This window comes from Geotrypetes seraphini, chromosome 3 (genome assembly GCF_902459505.1).
Source record: "Geotrypetes seraphini chromosome 3, aGeoSer1.1, whole genome shotgun sequence".
Taxonomy (NCBI): Eukaryota; Metazoa; Chordata; class Amphibia; order Gymnophiona; family Dermophiidae; genus Geotrypetes; species Geotrypetes seraphini.
The window spans coordinates 391,777,354-391,798,166 of NC_047086.1; the positions used below are offsets into that span (position 1 = coordinate 391,777,354).

Consider the following 20,813-nt stretch of genomic DNA (forward strand, 5'->3'; position numbering starts at 1 on the left):
ACCAGAAGCCCAGAGTGTCCTTTATAGAACAGTGCTGGATGCTGATTTTTATGGCTTACAAATTTGGGCAAACAACGAAGGGGGGAACCAACAAAGTCTGCAGTCAGGAATACGAAGGCAAACCAAAACAAGGAAAACTGCAGACTGGCGTACAATGATGCAGGCAAAGTTTATTGGATAAAATGCAGTTAAAAACATCACCTTAGGGCAAACAAGCCAATGGACCCGACACGGTCCGTGTTTCGGAAAACACACCTTCATCAGGGGTCCCAAATGAAGAAAGAATCAGGTAAAGCCGCAAAAAAAAAGCTTTTACCTGTATACGCGAAACTCCGGGAGAGAGTATACGTATGCCAATAAGCTTTGCCCGCATCATTGTACGCCAGTCTGCAGTTTTCCTTGTTTTGGTTTGCTTACAAATTTGGGCACAATTTACCGAGTCTGGTCCTTAGTATCTATTCTTTAAGGTTTGCAGGGCAATAATTAGAACTTTGATGTCAAAACCAAATATTTCACATCCTTAAGTGGGGCAGAAGGAGTCTCGATCACTGTGCAACATCAACCCCTAGGGGCTAGGCTTAGAATGCAGAGACACCAGGGTCTCCTTTTACAAAGGAGCGCTAGCTTTTTTAGCACATGCTATAGCTCGCACTACCCGAAAAACTACCGCCTGCTCAAGAGGAGGCGGTAGCGGCTGGCGCGCGCCATTCCGCGCGTTAATGCCTAACGTACCTTTGGAAAAGGAGCCCTAGGTTTCAGAGGGAGTCATAGTCAGGAGGGGAAAACCAGGGCTAATGCCCTAATATTTGCAAATGAAGGCTCGTGACCCTATGTCCCCCAGTACAGGCTGCTCCTGACTGAGCTGGAAGCCCAAAAGAGCGAGAAGAAACTGCTGGGCCAAAAGCATCAATAGGTAGGTTCTTATAGAACAAAATACTTTTTTTTTTTTTTGCAAATGTGCTAAAGCTAAATCTGGCAACAGCTTCGTAGCCAGTGTTACATCTGAACAGTGTGTCACATTACATTTGTTTTTTTTTTTTAAATCACATTTTAATGTTCTATTGCACATTCGTCCTGGTAAAACCAGGCAATTGCTTTCTTTTCTTTAGCACTTCAGAGATTAATATTATTAATAGTGCAATTCTTTCGGTTTGCAAAGGAAGCATTTGAAGAGCTGTGTAGAGTTTATACACAGCCAGCCTTTGGCTTGTTCGTTCGAAAATCCTCGGTATCAATCATCCTGCCATCTTCACATATGTTATTTTGTCAGGATCAGACACGACATGACTTGAATCCATCTTGAAGAAGACAAGCTGTCGACCTAGGGAATATACCAAAGCCAATGTCAGTAACCAAAATCTCTTTCTAGTAACTTAAGCCCTGTTTTACTAAGGTGCGCTAACTGATTAACACGTGCTAATCGGTTAGCGCACCTTAGTAAAACAGGGGGTTAGCTAAGAATGACGATGATGATACTGATCTATATTTAATCAAGTCATTCGTTTCTAATTTATTTTCGAGATAAAACAAATACTTGCCTTATTCAACTTAAGGAGCCATGTACAATTCAAGTAACTGATTCAGAGAGTTCAGAACTCGTTGCTCGTAAAAGTATGATGTGCAGTCGATGAACTAAAAGAATTGTTCAATTGATTCATACTTTTTAAAAATCTGTACTGAAGGAAATTGATCTGATTGTGTCCATATCATTTTAATTATTCTATCATCTAAAAAAGCAATTACATAGTAACTTAGTAAATTAAGACAGATAAAGATGTGAACGGTCCGTCCAGTCTGCTGGAGAGAACCAGAGGTCAGGGAAGGAGGGAGCTGGGCCTAGCTCTGTGCCCCAGGGTTGTCGGTCAGGGAAGGAGGGAGCTGGGCCTAGCTCTGTGCCCCAGGGTTGTCCATGGATCCCTGGGGTCCCTTCCCTAGGAAAGGCCCAGGCTGCAATGCCTAGAAAGGATGGAAGGCGGAAGTTTGGGGTGACTTTAGTGGGGTTCTTCCTGGAGGAAGGTTCCCTGAAGGCGCAAAGGGGGCAGGTGGAGGAACCCCAGCCTGGTAGCAGTTCAGCAGGCCCTGGAAGGAGCGGAGGTAGGCCAGAAAACCCTGTGTCCATGGAAGTGGAAGAGGAAAAGGTCAAGGGCAGGCCTGTGTTGGAGGCCTCGTCTGAGAGTAGCAGCTCTGGAGAGTCGGAAGATGAGATGTGGTCTGACGATGATTTGTTTGAGGATGTGGTGGAGGTACAGGAGTTGGAGGCAGAAGCCCTTGGGCAGGGTGCTGGGGATCCTGCTACAAGGACAGTGCAGACTATGAAACTGCTTGGTGAATTGGAGAGAAGGGGGGGCGTTCAGCTATGTCTGAACTACTGCACTGCCAGTAGCGCAGTTGCTCTTGACCTGTGCGCTGGCTGACACAGCTGGCCACTCCTCCACCCACACTTGTCATGCCTAGCTCCTGCCCATCTCAGCATCAATCACTTAACATGGGTGGGCTTTTTAATGCACTGGCTGCTTTTTCCTTAATCACAGAAGACATTAGCACACATCTGAGCTAATATCTACTGCGTGGTACATCCCATGTTATTTGCTTAATGCAGCTTAGTAAAAGAGCTTCTTGACACGTTAAAAACTTTTAAAATATATGCAAGTCGATAATGGACAGGCAACTCTGCATTAGAGAATGACACGGTGGCTGTTACCCGCGGCTAGCCGCAGGTAACCCACCAAAACGGGAACAGAAAAAAAGTGGTCACCGCAAGTGTAGGGACAAGGCCATTCACTAGCCTTGTCTCCGCAGTGAAGTGAGGGAATGCGTGCAGTCACTGATCGCACGGTCCAACACCCCCCTCCCTCCCGATCGCCGCTTGCAGGCATCTCCCCATCGCCGCGTGCAGGCATCTCGCTCCCTCTCTTCCTCTCACCTTACCTTCATGGCGATTTTCATTTTTGCGCACGAGCATTTCAACAAGTTGCGTGCTGCTGCTTGAAAGTTGAAACTTCTCCTCTGATGCAACTGGAAACAGGAAGTTGCATCAGAGAAGTTTCGGCAGCCACACGCGACTGAAGAAGGGACACGAACAATGGTCGACGGCCAGGGCAGAGAAGCAGCAGCAGCAACCATGGGGAAGTCAATCTGTAGGTACGGAGACCCAGGGCCTGAGAAGCCTGTGCTAGTCACATTACACTGCAGCCTGTCGCTTTCAGTACCCCTACCGATGCACTATAGAATGAAAGGCGTGACAGGGAGCAAAATTTCTCTAGCAGGATTTTTCTCAGCTTGATCTACATTTCCCATGCTCTGTCCTTCACATCTAGCTGCACCTCCACCCTCTGACACCCTTGTGTCTTTTAGAGAAAAGCTATACAACTGAGAGACTTGTTAATTTTAATTGATAAAATAATTTTGGAAAAACTGATTACATCCATTTTTTAGACACACACAGCTGAGAATTTTGTTTGTTTTTGGCAGTACTGAGGCTTATATGGATGCTGCGGGGATGGGGATGGGGCGGTGAAAGGGACGGTGGAGAATGGGAGATGAAGGGGATGGCGGTGAAGGGGACGGGGCAGTGAAGGGGACAGCAGGGGCAGGGACGGGGACGGGCGGAGACGGGGACGGGCGGTGAAGAGGACGGTGGTCCAGGAACGGGGACAGAATTTTTCCCCGTGTCATTCTCTACTCTGCATGTTATTGTATGCACAACTAATTCTGAGTGCAGAAAAATGTTGAAGTGAGTGCATGCTAGTGAACGCACATCTCTTTTCACTAACATCAAACTACCATACAAAAGGGGTTCAAATGCAAATATCAGAAGGGTAACCATGATAGTTCACATGACAGAGGCTGGTAGAACTGTATTTGACAGGAAAGGACTCTTGTTCTTGAAAATTCATGTCTTGATTAGTCTATAAGGAGCCCCCAGTCTCTTTTTCAAATATGAGAATGTTGCTATAAAGCAAGGGATCGTCAAAACGTTTCCGCACTTTTATTTTTCTAAACACTACTTATGAAATATCTCACAAGTAAATGACGTCCCGTTTCCACATAATCATCCTGTTTTGACTGACCGACTAGTCACATGACATTCCACGACAAGCCCTCTCACCACTTCTCCCACCCCCATTTCCCGCCAGAATATGAGAGGGCGGAAACCTTCTGAAGAACCCTCGCATTTTGGGTGAGGTGAGAAGAATAGTCGGCTGCCTAGTGAGAAGCAAGCTGCTTTTCAGAATGTCCTCGACACCCTTAGCGAGCAGCCCTGGGAGGGACTGAACATTAAGCTCACCCAGAGTCCAATTTTTACAAAGGACATAAGAGTTCAAAACTGAGACGTCCTGGTTGGGACATCTTCAATTCCAGTGGCAATTTAGAAAATGTTCTGGCAGCGCAGAACCTCTTCTAAAATACCAACAGGAGGGCACAAGTATTTGCCAGCACTTAAAATGCCAGGCAGCCAATTTATAAATATAAACGTGGTTAAAATAACCCAACTTCCGTCCTAGTGCAGCCAAATGGAAGTGACAATTTCTCAACTTTCATATGTGGCTGCCTCATTTTACAAACCATCATTTTAACTTGATTTCATTTTGGAAGACATAAACTACAGGGGATTAAGGAAAATGAGTCCCTTAATCCCTGGTATAAAGCTTGGCCAAGATGAGCACTTTTTTAAACCTATGCAGGCCTTTCAGCTGGTGCAAAACTCAGCATGGAAATTCTTCCCCATACACATGTATTCTATTCCCTTTTTACAATGGGGAACACGTGTGGTGGCGGTGTGAGGGGGGGGGGCGGTCCGCCCCGGGCTGTCTTACTCAGTCGTCCGCCTTGCCCGTTCCTCTCCTTGCCGTAGGTCCCTTGCCTCTGCCTGTGCCTTTTTTACTTTCTCAGTGCGAGGTTGCTGCCCGCGTCGGCATCGGTGCGCTCTCTGACCCTCGCCTAGGAAGTGACGTCAAAGGGCTCACTGACCTGGGCACGCTGTTCACGCCAGAAAAGTTAAAAAGCTATGGGGGAAAGGGAAGGAGGCGCGCTGAAAACTATATAAGATGCGCGCAACAGAATCGCTAGATAAATGAGGGCATAAGAAAACGCTTTGTAGCTCAAGTTTCGCTCAAAGTTCCCTTGTGGCTTCCACGCTAACGGTTTAAGTTATATAAGATGTGTAGCAACAATAGGTCACAGATCAAAGTTTTGATGTTAGTGCAACCGCATAATTTCGACTCCCTTGGCGTGCTTGTAAGATGTGCGCTACTGAATTGCAAGATAAACGAGTGTAGCAAGTAATAGGGCGCTGTAGAAAAGTACAGATCTAGGAGGGGTAAAGGGAAAGAGGGGAGGGAGTGTGGAAGGGGAGGGAAGGAAGGAAGGGTGGGAGTTGGTTTTTTTTCTTTTTTTCTAGGAGGGGGAAGAAAAGGGAGGGAAGGAATTGCAATATATAATAATAATAAATTGTATGGTTTCAGGAGTGAACTGCCATCGAGATGGAAGTAATAACTTCACAGCGTGGGAAAGAGCACTGGGTTCATGAAAGACACTGTTATCGTCGTGACCGAGTGATGGCAGACGGTTCCATGTCCTGGAGGTGTGTGCGTCGTGACTGTGTAGGCAGAAGAAAAAGGCACATAGATGGATCTTCAGTCGAGATAACGGCGCATGTGCATGTGCGGGAAACTACGAGGTGACACCAGGAAATTCTTTTTCACTGAAAGAGTGGTTGATCGCTGGAATAGTCTTCCACTACAGGTGATTGAGGCCAGCAGCGTGCCTGATTTTAAGGCCAAATGGGATCGGCACATGGGATCTATTCACAGGGCAAAGGTAGGGGAGGGACATTAAGGTGGGCAGACTAGATGGGCCGTGGGCCCTTATCTGCCGTCTATTTCTATGTTTCTATGTTTCTATCCGACAATGCCAGAATAGCTGCTGAAAGAATGATGGGAGAAGTACGTGAAAGGGCTGTGACCACAGTTGAAAAGTCCCGACAGATCATTCCGGGGACAACAGCGGGTTCCACGTTAGAAGCAGCTACATTATTGCCTGCACACTCGTCCATGCAGAGAAGCCTGGAAGCGGCAGCAAATCCCCACGGAAGCAATCGAATAAACCAAACCAAGTGGGAAGGTCGAGATGTTCCAGTCGGGGGGTCTTTATTGTCGGTAGCATAAAAACACGGCACCTTCCTCAGGAGTCTTGAACTTTGTGGTTTAAGAACGTTACCTCTCTTATAAAGAAGATTTCGACTGGCTCTCAATAAAACAGTGCATTGAAAGTCTCTTGCTCACTGTTGCAGAGGGCTTTATTGAGGTAGATCAGTGCATCTCAAACTGTGTCCCGAGGCGCCTGCCAGCTGACTTCCCTACGCGGTACAGTGCCGGCGCTGCCCGATTCACCAAAGGCCTCTTCTCTCTAGCGTCCTCCAGCTTCCTCCCTGGCCTGGCCTCTCGGTCTCACCTTTAAGGCTAATTACAGCAGCCTGCAGAGGATCACCGGTAGGCAAAATGATTTTATTTTCAATATAGTGATTGAAATGTGTCAGTTTTGAGAATTTAAATCTGCTGTATATATGTGTATATGAAAAATGAATGGAAAAAATGGCCTTACAATTAGTAAAGGGGATGGGATCTGGGGCAGAGTTTGGATGGCCTAGAGCAGGGGTCTCAAAGTCCCTCCTGGAGGGCCGCAAACCAGTCGGGTTTTCAGGATTTCCCCAATGAATTAGCATATAATGAAAGCAGTGCATGCAAATAGATCTCATGCATATTCATTGGGAAAATTCTGAAAACCCGACTGGATTGCGGCCCTCAAGGAGGGACTTTCAGATCCCTGGCCTATAGAGATCTGTGGTTGGGGTACTCAGTTGATATTTGTTAGATTTAGGGGGGACTTAGCTTAAAGTAGTTGAGAAACACTGCAGTAGGCAATCAGCTGGCGCCAGGGCCTCTCCTTCTCTTCGGCCTTCTTCCCCGCCGGCACCCCTTACTAGCGTCTCAGGGCCCATCGGGAGGGCCTCTGCACATACGGGGATGTCGCCATGATGATGTCAAGCATATGCGTGATGTCATCACGGTGACGCCCGTGCGCTTCTGGGTGCCACTACCTTTAGTGTGCCCCGGCTCGAGAAAGTTTGAGACACACCGTGTTAGATTCTTGACGCCTAATAACACTAAGGCCCTCTTTTACGAAGGTGCGCGAACCGATTAACGCGCGCTAATCGATTTAGCGTGCGCTAAACGCTAACGCGTGCATGTTAGTCTATGGGCACGTTAGCGTCTAGCGTGCGCTAAATCGATTAGCGCACTTTAGTAAAAGAGGGGGCAAGCTTGCTTAGGCGTCCTCCAAGTTCGTTAAAATTTGATATACTGCCTTCAAATTGTCAAAGCGGTGTACATTACATTAAAAATTATAAAATTTTGTGACATACCATTGGTACTCAAGGTAGATACATGACAAATTGAGACAAGGGAATAGGTTTGGAACGACAATCATTTATAGCAGGGGTGTCCAACCTTTTGGCTTCCCTGGGCCGCATTGGCCTAAAAATATTTATTGGGGGCCGCACAAACGCGCAAATGCTGCAGCAAGACAGAGGAGGGAGCCGGCAAGACGGTAAACACTAGGGGGCAGCAGAGGAAAACACTGCATCGCCCTCGACCAGGGCCGCACAAAATACTTCACGGGGCCACAGGTTGGACACCCCTGATTTATAGGAAAGAAGGAGAAAGGGTAGCACGATGGGAAAGGGAAACTAAGCTCTTCCTTAGCTAATGTTTAATTGGGAGAAGTCTGTGATTTTTCCTTTTTTGCTCGAACGAAAGGGCATAAATTATAAGCGTCCCTAAACATGAAGGTTTTTAAGTTTGTTTAAAATTTATCGATATTTTCCTCTTCTCTTAAATGAGCCGGTAATGAGTTCCAATGTTCGGGGGCGCTAATAGGAAAAAATGCGTTTGCGGGTAGTATCGTAAAAAATATGTCTAAGAGAAAGGAATATGTAAAAAATTCCGAGTATTAGATCTTAGTGTTCTAGAAAAGTAACGAGGGACCTAACCTTAGCCGCACCCTATTTGTGACAGGGCTTTCTTCACCTAAATACCTAATTCACAAAGAGGTTCTAACTCAAAAACACACCCATGATCTACCCCTGGGCCGCCTCTAACCAATGATCCACCCATGATCCACGCCCACTTGTAGATAGGCACTTTTTTAAAAATGATTTTAAAGTGTTAATTTTAGCTCTGTAAACTGACCAGCTGCTTGTCGATGGCCGGTTTATCAAATTATAAATAAACTTGGAAACTTGGACTAGGCACCTAGGCCCGGATTCTCTGCTTGGCGTCAACATCGGTGGCCGCCAATCGTGCATCCATCACGCGTCGGTGCCGTATAGAGAGTTGCGCCTCCGGGGAAAGATAGGCGCCGGAAATGGTAGGCCAAGGTTTTCCATGACCTATCTTTGTCGCGAATCGGGCCTACATAGGTGCTTTAGGCCGCCTAACGCCCCATCCGGCAGTAGCCACGCCCACAGTGGCATTAGGCGGTCTAACGGGCCTATGGAGGTATGATTCTGGCACTCATTTTCTAGGCGCCTTGAAACTCAGTTACAAAACATTGTTTAAATGGCGTTTTTTTAACTAAGCTGGGGTGCCTACTGACGCTTAAAAAAAAAAATCAGCGCCAAATAGAGAATCCAGGCCCTGCTTTTTTATAGAATCATGTTTTTCAAGTTAGATACCTATATCGGCTAGGCGTGCTGATGTAGGCGTCTGACTTTAGGTGAACTATATAGAATTTGCCAGTTAAGACGATAGCTAACTCGTTCCTGCAATGTTAAATTATTGACAAGTATTTTAACATTATTCTGTCTCTTCTTTCTCCCCTAAACAAAATTCAGTTCTTTGGAAACTCCCGTGGTTCTATCCTTGGCACTGAGTGCAAACTGCGGTGTTTTTCATCTATTATCATTCAACAAGCCCATCATTTTCACTGCCTTTCCTTCCCATTGCTTACAATTCATTTGATTCTGAACATCTTTGTTGACTATTTATGTCGACCGCTAACATTTTGCTTTGCGGCCTATAAGGGGAAAAAAATTGAAGCTTTACTGCATCTGACCTAAAGCATGGTTTACCTGTCCAAGTTGTCTGGTTGGTCCAGACGAAAGCCTTGCACTGGGAGTGGCTCTCGCAGACTTCTATGGCTTCCCTGAGATCAAATACGGAGAGGAGACAACCTTGGTGATGATAAGATGGCCAGCACCTATAATTCTCCTCTACAATAGACGTGTCGGGAACTCTTCTGTATTCTAAAATGAGAATAAGAAATGCACACTTTAAAAGCTCCACTTGGGTAATAATTTTTCCATTTTACAAACAACGACTTGAAAGTAGAGAGTTGCACGGGGACAGAAATCCCACCCATCCCCGCCGGGATCCTCTCCGTCCCCACAAGGAATTACCTCCATCCCCGTCCGTCCCTATAAAAAGCAGCAATTACTTCTGACAGGATCATCAATTCCAGTTTATTTTGCTGTTTTCCTTGTGGAATCTCTTTGGTGGAACCCTTTTTTGTTTTCTGTTCAGGTAATTAACTTATAAACCCCCTTTTTTTACTAAGGCTGATGTGTCCATTATATTATATGGACGAACCCTGCTTCCAAAGCCTTCCATCCCCGTGGGAGTCCCGTGGGTTAGGGGGGATTCCCGCGGGACCCGCGGGATTCCCGCGATCCCCGTTCCTGTGCAGACCTCTACTTGGAAGCAGGAAAGAGGATGGTTTGAGAGGTACGAAAAAGCTGTCATGCTAATATTGCAGCCACTCTTACACCGATTGCTTCTGTAATTTGAGAATCATATATATATTTTTTAATGTATTGACATTTTAATCATAGTTAGGGTTACCAGATGCCTGGAATTCCCCGGACACGTCTTCCTTTTCAAGGACATGCCCGGGCATCCGGCCGGCTTTTCAAAACCCGGCACTTTGTCTGGATTTTGAAAAGCTTCCAGCAACGAGCGACGTCCGACAGCATCTGCGCCTGCAGGGATGCAACGCGGCGACGTCATCAGGGAACACCAGCGCATGGGCAGATGCCGTCCCAATCAGCACACAGGTCGAGGGGGGCGGGGCTCAGGGTGGGGGCTGGGTGCGGGACAGGGCGTGACTCAGGCAGAATAGGGCATGGCCAGACCTATTTTGGCAGTGTCCAACTAGAGAGGCGCCTATCTAAATTGAACGACAAGCTCAATTAAGCTTTTAAAATCAGCGCTAATTGAAACCTAGTCGCCTATCAAGAAAAGCGCGATTCTGTAACAAGGCGCCTCTAAAAATTTTGGCGGCCTTCAAAAAATAGGCGCTATGCGTGTTAGGCGTGGACGTGGCCACGTGTTAGGCGCCTTCTTACAGAATCACTGCTCTTAAGCGTGCTTAAGCGCTCGCATGGGCGCCTAACTTTTAGTTGTGCCTAGAGCTGGCCTATTTACTGGGCGCCTCCAAAATAGGTGCCACTCAGCGCGATTCACTAAACAGCGCCCAATTGTGCTTGAATCGCGCTGAACGGTGCCTTTATCGGTGCCTAACTTTTGGCGCTTCTTATAGAATTTTTCCTTAGCGCTCTGGCCTGCGGCAGAAATCTCTCCCGTGGCTTCATAAAGGAGGAGAGTCCATTAAGAGGATCCAACTCCTGTTCAGAGCTTTCCTGATCCTTAGCCACAATTTTTTTTCTCCCAGAGGGTAATTCGAGAATCGTTTGCAGAGAAATAAATTTCCGTGAATCATGCTTAACCTTGTACAATGTTTCTGCCACTGTAATTTTGAAGGAATCGTTTGCGCTTCCCAGGCTTTTTTTTTTCCATAAGATAAAGAAATGTGTTTCCTGAAGACGAACTAATGGACGTATTCCTTAGCGCCGAAACTGACTGCCTTTGCAACTTTTCATGAGGTGTTCCTCTCCCCTCCCTTGCCATCAGAAGAGCCTGCTTCTTCACTATTGTCTCTTCGAGGCCCGAACAGAAAACAACCCTCTAATTAAGCAGGCTTTTTTTTAAAAAAAAATTTCTTTGCTCAACTTAGCACAAAGAGGGATTTGCTAAGTGGCCCTCTCAGAAAAGAGTACACGAAGCATGAGTCTTTAGTTCCTGCCCTGTTCCTCCATCATGTCCTGTGGATTACCGGGCTCCTTTGGCGGACATTCAAGCTCGTTTGCTTTTATGCATTCTCTCTTGTTCTCTGTTCACCAGCTACTCAAACTGCCCCCGAGCTTCTTCTCCCCCCATCCCAACCCCACAAATGAACGAATGAAGCAAATCAAAGTAAACTAATTAGCTCCCTTATAGTAGAAAGTCCTGCAGCTAGTCTAAGTGACTAAATAAAGAAATATTAATAACAGTCATACTTTTCTAGCAGTTCTGACTGAAGATTTGGCCTAGAGCTGACAAAGAATATAATGGCAGCTTTTTCAAATATTCACAGACCACCGCAGGGCATCTATTTACGATGTGGAACTAAAAGAGCAATTCATTTAAGAATTTTACCCAATTTATTGTATATCGAGTCAAATTTATACCCCCTTTTTACAAAACCGCAAAAGCGGATTTTTAGCGCAGGCCAGAGCACTGGATGCTCTGCGCTGCTCCCGATGCTCCTAGGAACTCTATGAGTGTCGGAAGCAGAGCATTTAAGCGTGCTAGCCGGTGCTAAAAACCGCTTTTGCGGTTGGGCAGGTTGTAAAAGGAGGGGGTTAATGGGAAAGAACGTGAAGAAAATTTTGAAAATTTATTATTTCATTCGCTAGTTTCTAAACCCTTCTTTTACAAAGGTGCGCTATGCTTTTTAGTGTGCGGTAAATATTAGCTTGGGCTAATCACGCGCTAAACGCTAACACGTGCATGTTATCCAATAGATGCGTTAGCGGTTAGCGCACGTGTTGATTTAGTGCACATTAAATCCGCACTAAAATGCTTAGCGCGCCTTTTACCGAATACTGATAAAAAGCAGCCTTAGAGCAGTGTCTCGCAAACCTTTCGAAGCTGCAGCACCCAAACCTCGGGGCCGCATCTGGAGGGCGCAGATGTTGACGCGATGATGTCACAAGCAAGTGGGGACATCGTCACGCCGACATCTGAGCATGTGTGGAGGCCCTCCAGATGGGGCCTTGAGCTTGCTATTACTACGCCAGTGGGGGGAGGGGTGCGGGAGGAGGAGAGGCATGCCTCACGTATTAAATCTGAGCTAATCAGTTAGAGCAAGATTAACTAATTAGAAAATACGAGGGGGGTGCTGAAAAGTTCTCAGCCCAACCAACCAACGTCCTAAATTCTGAGCGTTATTTTGTCAATTTGCAGAAACAAAATTCTCTGTTTTGACATCGTTTCAGATCGTTAATTTTTTTTGTTTTCTTAATTTATATTCCACATAGCCTACAATTCTATGCGGATCACAAATTATTCAGGTACTCGAGCATTTTTCCTTAACTGTCCCGGCGGGCTCCCACTCTTATCTAATGTACCTGGGGCAATGGGGATTAAGTGACATGCTCAAGGTCACAAGGAGCAGTGTGGAATTTGAACCCACAACCTAAGGGTGCCAAGGCTGTAGCTCTAACCACTGCACCACACACTCCCTGACTGAACCATATCCATGTCATTCTCTTCCTGGTTGGGTGGAGAACTTTTCAGCGCTCCCTCATTGCGACATTCCAGAGCTGAGATTGTGATGTCATAACGCCTCATTCCACCAGTGCCTAAGAGCCAACTTCATCAGTGATGTCACAATGGCTTGATTGTGGTGCTGGAAAGTTCTCAGCCCAACCAACCAACTTCCTCAATTCTGAGCGTTATTTTGCCACTGCAGCTGCAAAGAGTGTTATCTTATTTCGTTAATCTATAATAATAAAACGCTAAGCGCGCATGCGCATTCTTAACGCCGTGTTGCCTGATCTGTAGTTCCGTGGCCGGCAGAGTGCGCATGCGCGCTTACCACGCATCTCTCTGTCTCGCAGCGGGCTTGCCGGCTCCGGCAAGACAAAGTTCATTTTTTTGTTCAAAGCCCCCGCCGCGGCTCCTCTATCAAACCTCACCAGAGTCGGAGAAGACTTTGAACTAAAAAATGAACTTTGGCTGGCCGGAGCCGGCAAGCCTGCTGCGAGACAGAGACATGGCTCCCTTACTGCTCCCCCCTTCCCTTCCCGCGGTCCCCACTACAAACCTGCCGATTCCAGCAGCGTGTGCAGCACTCTACACACGCTGCTTTGGGGCCTTCTACTGCCCTGATTTGCTCTGCCGTGTCTCTGATGATGTCATCAGGGACGTGCCAGAGTAAATCAGGCAGTAGAAGGCTCCGAAGCAGCGTGTGTAGAGTGATGCACACACTGCTAGAATCGACAGGTTTGTCGGGACCGCAGGAAGGGAAGGGGGGGGGGAGCAGTAAGGGAGCCGGCCAGACCGCGGGAAGAGAAAGGGGAGGTAGGGGAAACGCTGCTGCTGCACAGTAAAGTGGTGTGGGGAGAGGGAAATGGAGGGGTAGTGAATGCTGCTGCTGTGGCTGCTGCACAGGGAAATGGAGGGGGAGGGAATACTGCTGTGGCTGCTGCATAGGGAAGTGGGGGAAGAGAAATGCTGCTGCATAGGAGGCAAGGAAAGAGACAGATAGATAGAAAGAAAGACAGACAGTGGGAGGAAGGGAGACAGAAAGAAAAGAAGAAAGACACAGGGGCAGGGAGAGACACAGAAAGACAGACAAAGGGGGCCAGGGAGAGAGACAGACAGAAAGAAAGACAGTGGGAGGGAAAGAGAGAGACAGAAATAAAGACAGACATATATTCTAGCACCCGTTAATGTAACGGGCTAAAATACTAGTACTTTATATTCCAAGTAAGCTTTGTGCATAGAATCACTTTCACTCTTTACCTTTTCTTTTACAGACACTGACTGACATAATGTTACAACCCTCTACTGACTTAAAGAAAGATGGAATACCACCTTTAGTCTTGTAAAAAGCTGGAATTTATGTAAACCAATCAAATTTGAAGGTCTAAAACAATAAATCATATCACAAAACGGTCAAAATTTATGATCACTTTTCAGACTAGCGGAGCTTAAAACCATTAAACGTTTGTCTCATGGCACTTTCACATACATCCCACTAGTTCATAATCCTGCTGTGTAAAGTTTATCACCTATAAAGTAAAAAAAAAAAAAAAAAAAAAGCATGCATAAAAATTGGCCAGATGTTGATTTTACTCTGCTTTTAATAGGTTGTCAAAGAATTAACTAGAATGTCAGGACATTTCCGGAAAGTTCCACTCTTTCAACAACCATTTTATGAATATATCGAAGACTGAAAGACAGATTCTACAAACGGTGCTGCCTTCGGAGACGGCTGCGTAAAAACCGGTGGCCGATAGCATGTCTTTCACGCAACGGCAACTGTTTCTAGAATCGTAGTTTTGCAAAAAGTAGCGCAGGAAATGTAGGCCAAGGTTTTACAGGCCTACATATCAGGCGCCTACCTTTCGCGTGAATCACTGCTGTGGAGGTGCTTTATGACGCCTAACTACACTTCTGGTATTAGCCACACCTACAGTGGCATTAGGCATTGTAAAATGCCTCCGTAGCTGCGACGAAGGTGCCGGTTTGCTGGGCGCCAGTAGGCACCTACATTTTTGTTTTTAAAATTATTCTAATCCTGTTTAAATGGCTGTTTCCACTTAAGTTAGGTGCCAAACTTAAAAGGCCGTTTAATGGATTTCAAACTAAGGGGGTCTTTTTACCAATGCTTGCTTACCGCAGGTTAAAATCCTCTACCTTGGGGCACACTTTTGGCATCTGTGAGTGCTTCCGATGCGCTATAAAATAATTTCTAATTTTTAAGGGCTGGGGACGTTTTTGAAGGTGGAGAATAGAAATATGATGACAGATAAATGGCAAGTGGCCCATTCGCAGCATCCACTATCTCCTCCTCTCCCTATTGGCTAAGGCTCTTAATATTTGCATCTCCTCTTCCTATAGGCTAGGCTCTTAACATCTGCATTGTGATGTCATAGAACTTTATGGTTATAGAAACATAGAAGCATGAAGGCAGATAAAGGCCAAATGGCCCATTTGCTGCATCCACTATTTCCTCCTCTCCCTATTGGCTAAGGCTCTAAACATCTGCATCTCCTCTTCCTATAGGCTAAGACTCTTAACACCTGCATTGTGATGTCATAGAACTTTATGGTTATAGAAACATGATGGCAGATAAAGGCCAAATGGCCCATCCACTATCTCCTCTTCCTATTGGCTAAGGCTCTTAACATTTGCATCTCCTCTTCCTATAGGCTAAGGCTCTTAACACCTGCATTGTGATGTCATAGAACTTTATGGTTGTAGAAGCATGATGGCAGATAAAGGCCAAATGGCCCATCTAGTCTGCCCATCCGCAGTAACCATTATTTCTTTCTCTCTCTAAGAGATCCCACGTGTCTATCCCAGGCCCTTTTGATGGCAGTGTCCAGTGCTAATTGGTTAGCGCAGCTCTATCACCACATGCCAGCCGATTAGCATGTGATTAGTGCATGAGCTCTTAACACCTACGAAATAGGTGTATAGAGCTCACACAGTACTGGCCTTGTGCTAATGGGAAGATTAGCGTGTAGCCATTACTGCACAAATGGAAAATATGGCCAGTTTATAGCCATGTAAAAGTGGCCTCAGCGTGTGGGAAACCAACACGCAAGTCATGGTGCGGGCCGCTTTTTAGCACGGTTTTGTAAAAGGGCCACTAAAATTGGTTATGAATGTTTTAAACGTTTTAAAATAAACAAATAAATGAAGTTGATTTTTGAAAGATGAAAAAATTATCCCCCCCCCCCTTTTTTTACAAAGCTGCGCTAGAGGTTTTTAGCGCCAGCTGGCATGCTGAATGCTCTGCGCTGCTCCGACAGTCATAGAGTTCCGGAGCGCAGAGCATTCAGCGTGCCAGCTGGCGCTAAAAACCTCTTGTGCGGTTTTGTAAAAAGGGGGGGGGTATATTTTCTTTATTTGCATTTGGGTTTAGAAATACTGTTTTCTTTAAAGCTTTTTCTTCAGTCTTCTAAAGAAATGTACAGCCATAAATTGGGTAATGCAGCCTGTGGTCTCCCTCGAAATCCCCTCGGTCTGATTTTAATCAGTTTTAATGGACATTTATTTCAGTCACCGCAGTTCAGACTGCAGAAGGGCTGCGAATAACAGCTACCGCTTGGAAGCTCGCCCGGTCCCTTTTTATAGTTATCACCTGCCAATATACCATAGTTCATTGACCCAGCCAAAATGCACATCTTTCCCAAAAGTAATCCTATTATCCTGCCTTTATTCGTGGTGACACATCACATTGTATAAAAAAAAAAAAAAAACTAATTCTAGGATTATGCATGGCATTCTTTAATCAGTTCAAAAATTTGACTTGCTTTAAAAGACATTTGTTGGAGATTTTGAAAATCCCAGAAGAAACAATGCCACCATTTTCTCGAGTATCCTATATAATAAAACCCTAAACGCGCATGAACACTTGGGGTTTTGTGTTCCCTGCCGCCGTGATGTGTGATCCGTGGCCGTGTTCCATTTTAGAACCCGGCGGCAGGGATCACTCTGGCCACTCCCCTCCTCCCGCCCTCACTCACCAACCGCTGCTGCTGGAGGAAGCACAGGCAAGCTCTCTCCCAGCGGCGCCAGAGCCGCATCATCGCCGACCGATTTCCGGCCGCGGTGGCCGCTGCTGCTGTGAAACTGCCCAGTACCGCTGCCGACGCCGCTCTTCGAAGGAGCCTGGTGAGGATAGCGGCAGCCTGTAGCAAACTTCGCAGGCCGCTTAGCACCTCAGTAGCACATTTCCTCTGACGTACGCGATCGCGTCAGAGGGAACTTGCTACTGAGGTGCATAGCGGCCTGCGAGGTTCGCTACAGCTGGCCGCTATCTTCAACAGGCTGCAAACGAACATGCTGGACAGGGGGAGCAGGTAAGGGGCGCTGATGGACTGGGGAGCAGGGAAGAGGGACAGGGGGACCACAGAAGAGGTGCTGATGGGCCAGGAAGCAGGGAAGAGGGACAGGGGGAGCACGGAAGAGGTGCTGCTGGATACGGGGGACATAAAAGGAAGGGAGAAGGGCTACTGCTGGACAGGGGGAGCTGGCAAGGGGTGGTGGTGGACAGCGGAGGAAAAAGAGACAGAAAGAAAGAAAGACAGACAGAAAGCAGCCAAAGAGAGAGAGAGAGAGAGAGAAAGACAGACAGACACATCTATTCTAGCACCCGTTAATGTAACGGGCTTAAAGACTAGTATTATATCCCTGATAAAAATCAATCTCAACAGAAAAAGGCTCTAGATTACGAGCCAATGAACGTTTCAGAATTGTTCGTCTTCTGATACTGAAGCAGCAGTGGCATCCACTTTGATTATGGGCTCCTTCTACTAAGCTGCGTTAGCGTTTTTTAGCGCACGCAGCATTTTAGCGTGCGATAAACCTGCGCTACGCAGCTAGAACTAGCACCGGCTCAACGCTGGCTTTAGTGTCTGGCGCGCGTGGCAATTTAGCACGCCCTATTCCGCGCGTTAATGCCCTAACGCGGCTTAGTAAAAGAAGCCCCATATCTTTAGCTCTTTCAATTGATAAAGTTTGGCTAATGAAACTTTTCTTTAAAAATCAACAGAAAGAGTTTATTGACTTTAAAGTACAAATGTTCCCTGATCGCTCACGAGAGACGCAGAAGTGCTATCGTGAGTTTTCTCTTGATGAAGCCGGGGGTTACATCTTTGGGTGTAAGTCAGTGGTTCCCAAACCCTGTCCTGGGGGACCCCCAGCCAGTCGGGTTTTCAAGATATCCCTAATGAATATGCATGAGAGAGATTTGCATACCTGTCACTTCCATTATATGCAAATCTCTCTCATGCATATTCATTAGGGATATCTTGAAAACCTGACTGGCTGGGGGTCCCCCAGGACAGGTTTGGGAACCACAGGTGTAAGTGCATAGTGTATTACCGTACTGTCGAACCTAGTCAGCTGACAGCATTTTTGTCGTTATCCCGCCTGGGAACTGAAAAACCTTGAGCCCAATTGATTTATGTAATATGAGACTCTCAACCCAGCTCTATAGGGGAGTGTGTGGCACAGTGATTAGAGCTACAGCCTCAGCACCCTGAGGTTATGGGTTCAAATCCTATGCTGCTCCTTGTGACCCTGGGCAAGTCACTTAATCCCCCATGGCCTCAGGTACATTAGATAGAGTGTGAGCATGCCAGGACAGATAGGGAAAAATGTTTCAGTACCTGAATGTAAACCACTTAGACCAGGGGTAGGGAACTCCGGTCCTCGAGAGCCGTATTCCAGTCGGGTTTTCAGGATTTCCCCAATCAATATGCATGAGATCTATATGCATGCACTGCTTTCAATGCATATTCATTGGGGAAATCCTGAAAATCCGACTGGAATACGGCTCTCGAGGACCGGAGTTCCCTACCCCTGAAAGACTATAAGTGGTATATAAATGCATAAATAAAATTATGCTTAAATATATGTTTAAATATTTTTTTAAAAATTTCTTTATTTATAATTTTAATAATTGACATTCTTACCAGTCAAACAAGAAAATTACAATGTAAAGTATGATTATACTATACCAAATTGTTCAAAGACATCTCCTTATTAATACAAAGTATAATTAGTCCTCAATATTCTTAAGGGCGTAGCTAAAGTAAAACTGAAATAAAACATAGGAAATTAAATTAAAGGAAATCGAATGGAGGTCTGACTGCTCTTAGAACAATTCTTTTCCTGAGCTATCTTGAAAAACAGCAATTCTCATAAGTTAGATACAGGCCGTTCTCTAGCCAAAATAAATTTAGACAGCTGTTGCGGCTCATAGAAAACATCTATTTTCTTTAAATACCAATGCGCACTTGCAGGGGTATCTTAGAGCAAAAGTTGCCCCTAAATGAACTACCTGAGGTCTCAAAATGAGAAATTGTTTCATTCTCTTTTGGGTGGAACGAGAGACATCTGGATACATTCTTGTGGTATTCGTCATAAAAGGAACATCTTTATATTTAAAAATCATCTTTTTTTCCCCTCATTATAAGTATAACAATTTTTATTGAAAGAATCAAATAATCAGTACAATAGGTAAGCAAAAGCGGAAGGGGATGGTGATGGGGGATTTCAACTACCCTGGGATAGACTGGAGTATCGGGCACTCAAACTGCACAAGGGAGGCCAAATTCCTGGAAGCCACAAGGGACTGTTTCTTGGAACAACTGGTCATGGAACCAACACGGGGAGATGCCACTCTTGACCTAATCTTCAACGGACTAGGGGGACCCGCAAAGGAGGTGGCAGTACTAGGACCACTGGGGAACAGCGATCACAATACGATCCAGTGCAGGTTAGAAATTGTATCATCGAAGGTGAAAAGGACCGCAACAACAACACTCAACTTCAAAAAAGGGAATTATGATGCCATGAGGAAAATGGTGGGAAAGAAACTCAACAACGCAAGGAAGACGGAGTCCGTAGAAAAAGCCTGGACCCTACTCAAGGGCGTGGTACACGAAGCACAGAACCTGTGCGTCCCCAAATTCAGGAAAGGGTGCAAAAAAAACAGAACGAAAAACCCAGTGTGGATAACAAATGCAGTGAGGAAGGTGATAAGTGACAAGAAAGCATCGTTCAGCAAATGGAAAAAGGATCAATCAAAGGACAACCTAAAGGAGCATAAAAAACACCAGAAAGAGTGCCACCGAGTGGTTAGGAAAGCAAAAAGAGAATATGAAGAGAAATTAGCGGGGGAAGCAACAAACTTCAAATCGTTCTTCAGATACGTTAAGGGGAAGCAACCAGCAAGGGAGGAAGTGGGACCCTTGGACGATGGAGACAGAAAGGGGGTGGTAAAAGAGGAAAAAGAGATGGCTGACAAGTTAAATGAGTTCTTCACGTCAGTCTTCACGAGAGAGGACACATCCAACATTCCGGAGCCAGAAGAGATCGTAAATGGTGATCAGGAAGATAAGCTGGCCCAACTAGAGGTAAGCCAAGAGGATGAAGGGAAGCCAAGAAACTGAAGGGAGATAGGTTCAAAACAAATGCAAGAAAGTTTTTTTTCACCCAAAGGGTCGTGGACACTTGGAATGCGCTACCGGAGGAAGTGATCAGGAAGAGTACGGTACAGGGATTCAAACAGGGATTGGACGGATTCCTGAGGGATAAAGGGATCGTGGGATACTGAGAGAGGTGCTGGGATGTAACACAGGTATAGAAAGCCAACAGGTCGTGCATGTGCAAGACCGGAGGGTTAGGACTACGATGGGAAGATAGGACTTAAATGAGAAACCAAGGTGGCAAGGGAGCCCCTTCTGGTGATGCAGACAGGTTGTGACCTGTTTGGGCCGCCGCGGGAGCGGACTGCCGGGCAGGATGGACCTATGGTCTGACCCGGCGGAGGCACTGCTTATGTTCTTATGTTCTTATGTCCTCAGGCAGATAGACAGGCTAAAGAGCGACAAATCACCAGGTCCAGACGGCTTTCACCCAAGGGTACTCAAGGAACTGAGGAACGAAATAGCAGAGCCACTTCGACAAATATGCAACCTATCCTTAAAAACTGGAGAGATCCCAAAGGACTGGAAAATAGCAAATGTCACGCCAATCTTCAAGAAGGGTTCGAGGGGTGACCCGGGAAACTACAGGCCGGTGAGCTTGACCTTGGTCCCGGGAAAGATGATGGAAGCGCTGATCAAGGACAGCATCTGTGAACACATCGAAGCCAATGGACAGCTTAAATCAAGTCAGCATGGCTTCTGC

At 46.1% G+C, this 20,813-nt stretch overlaps 1 protein-coding gene across 2 annotated transcripts in view; it reads right to left on the reverse strand.

The window, feature by feature from the left end:
• The window catches only part of PKDCC (protein kinase domain containing, cytoplasmic), a 115,006-nt gene continuing 94,193 nt past the window's right edge, over positions 1–20,813 (reverse strand). For both annotated transcript variants that reach the window (XM_033935658.1, XM_033935657.1), the window contains 2 exons: positions 9,131–9,304; positions 1–1,321 (listed from right to left, as the gene is read on the reverse strand). In XM_033935658.1, coding sequence (XP_033791549.1) covers positions 1,236–1,321; positions 9,131–9,304 — 260 coding nt within the window. In that variant the 3' untranslated portion in view covers positions 1–1,235. The remainder of the gene's footprint in view (positions 1,322–9,130; positions 9,305–20,813) is intronic.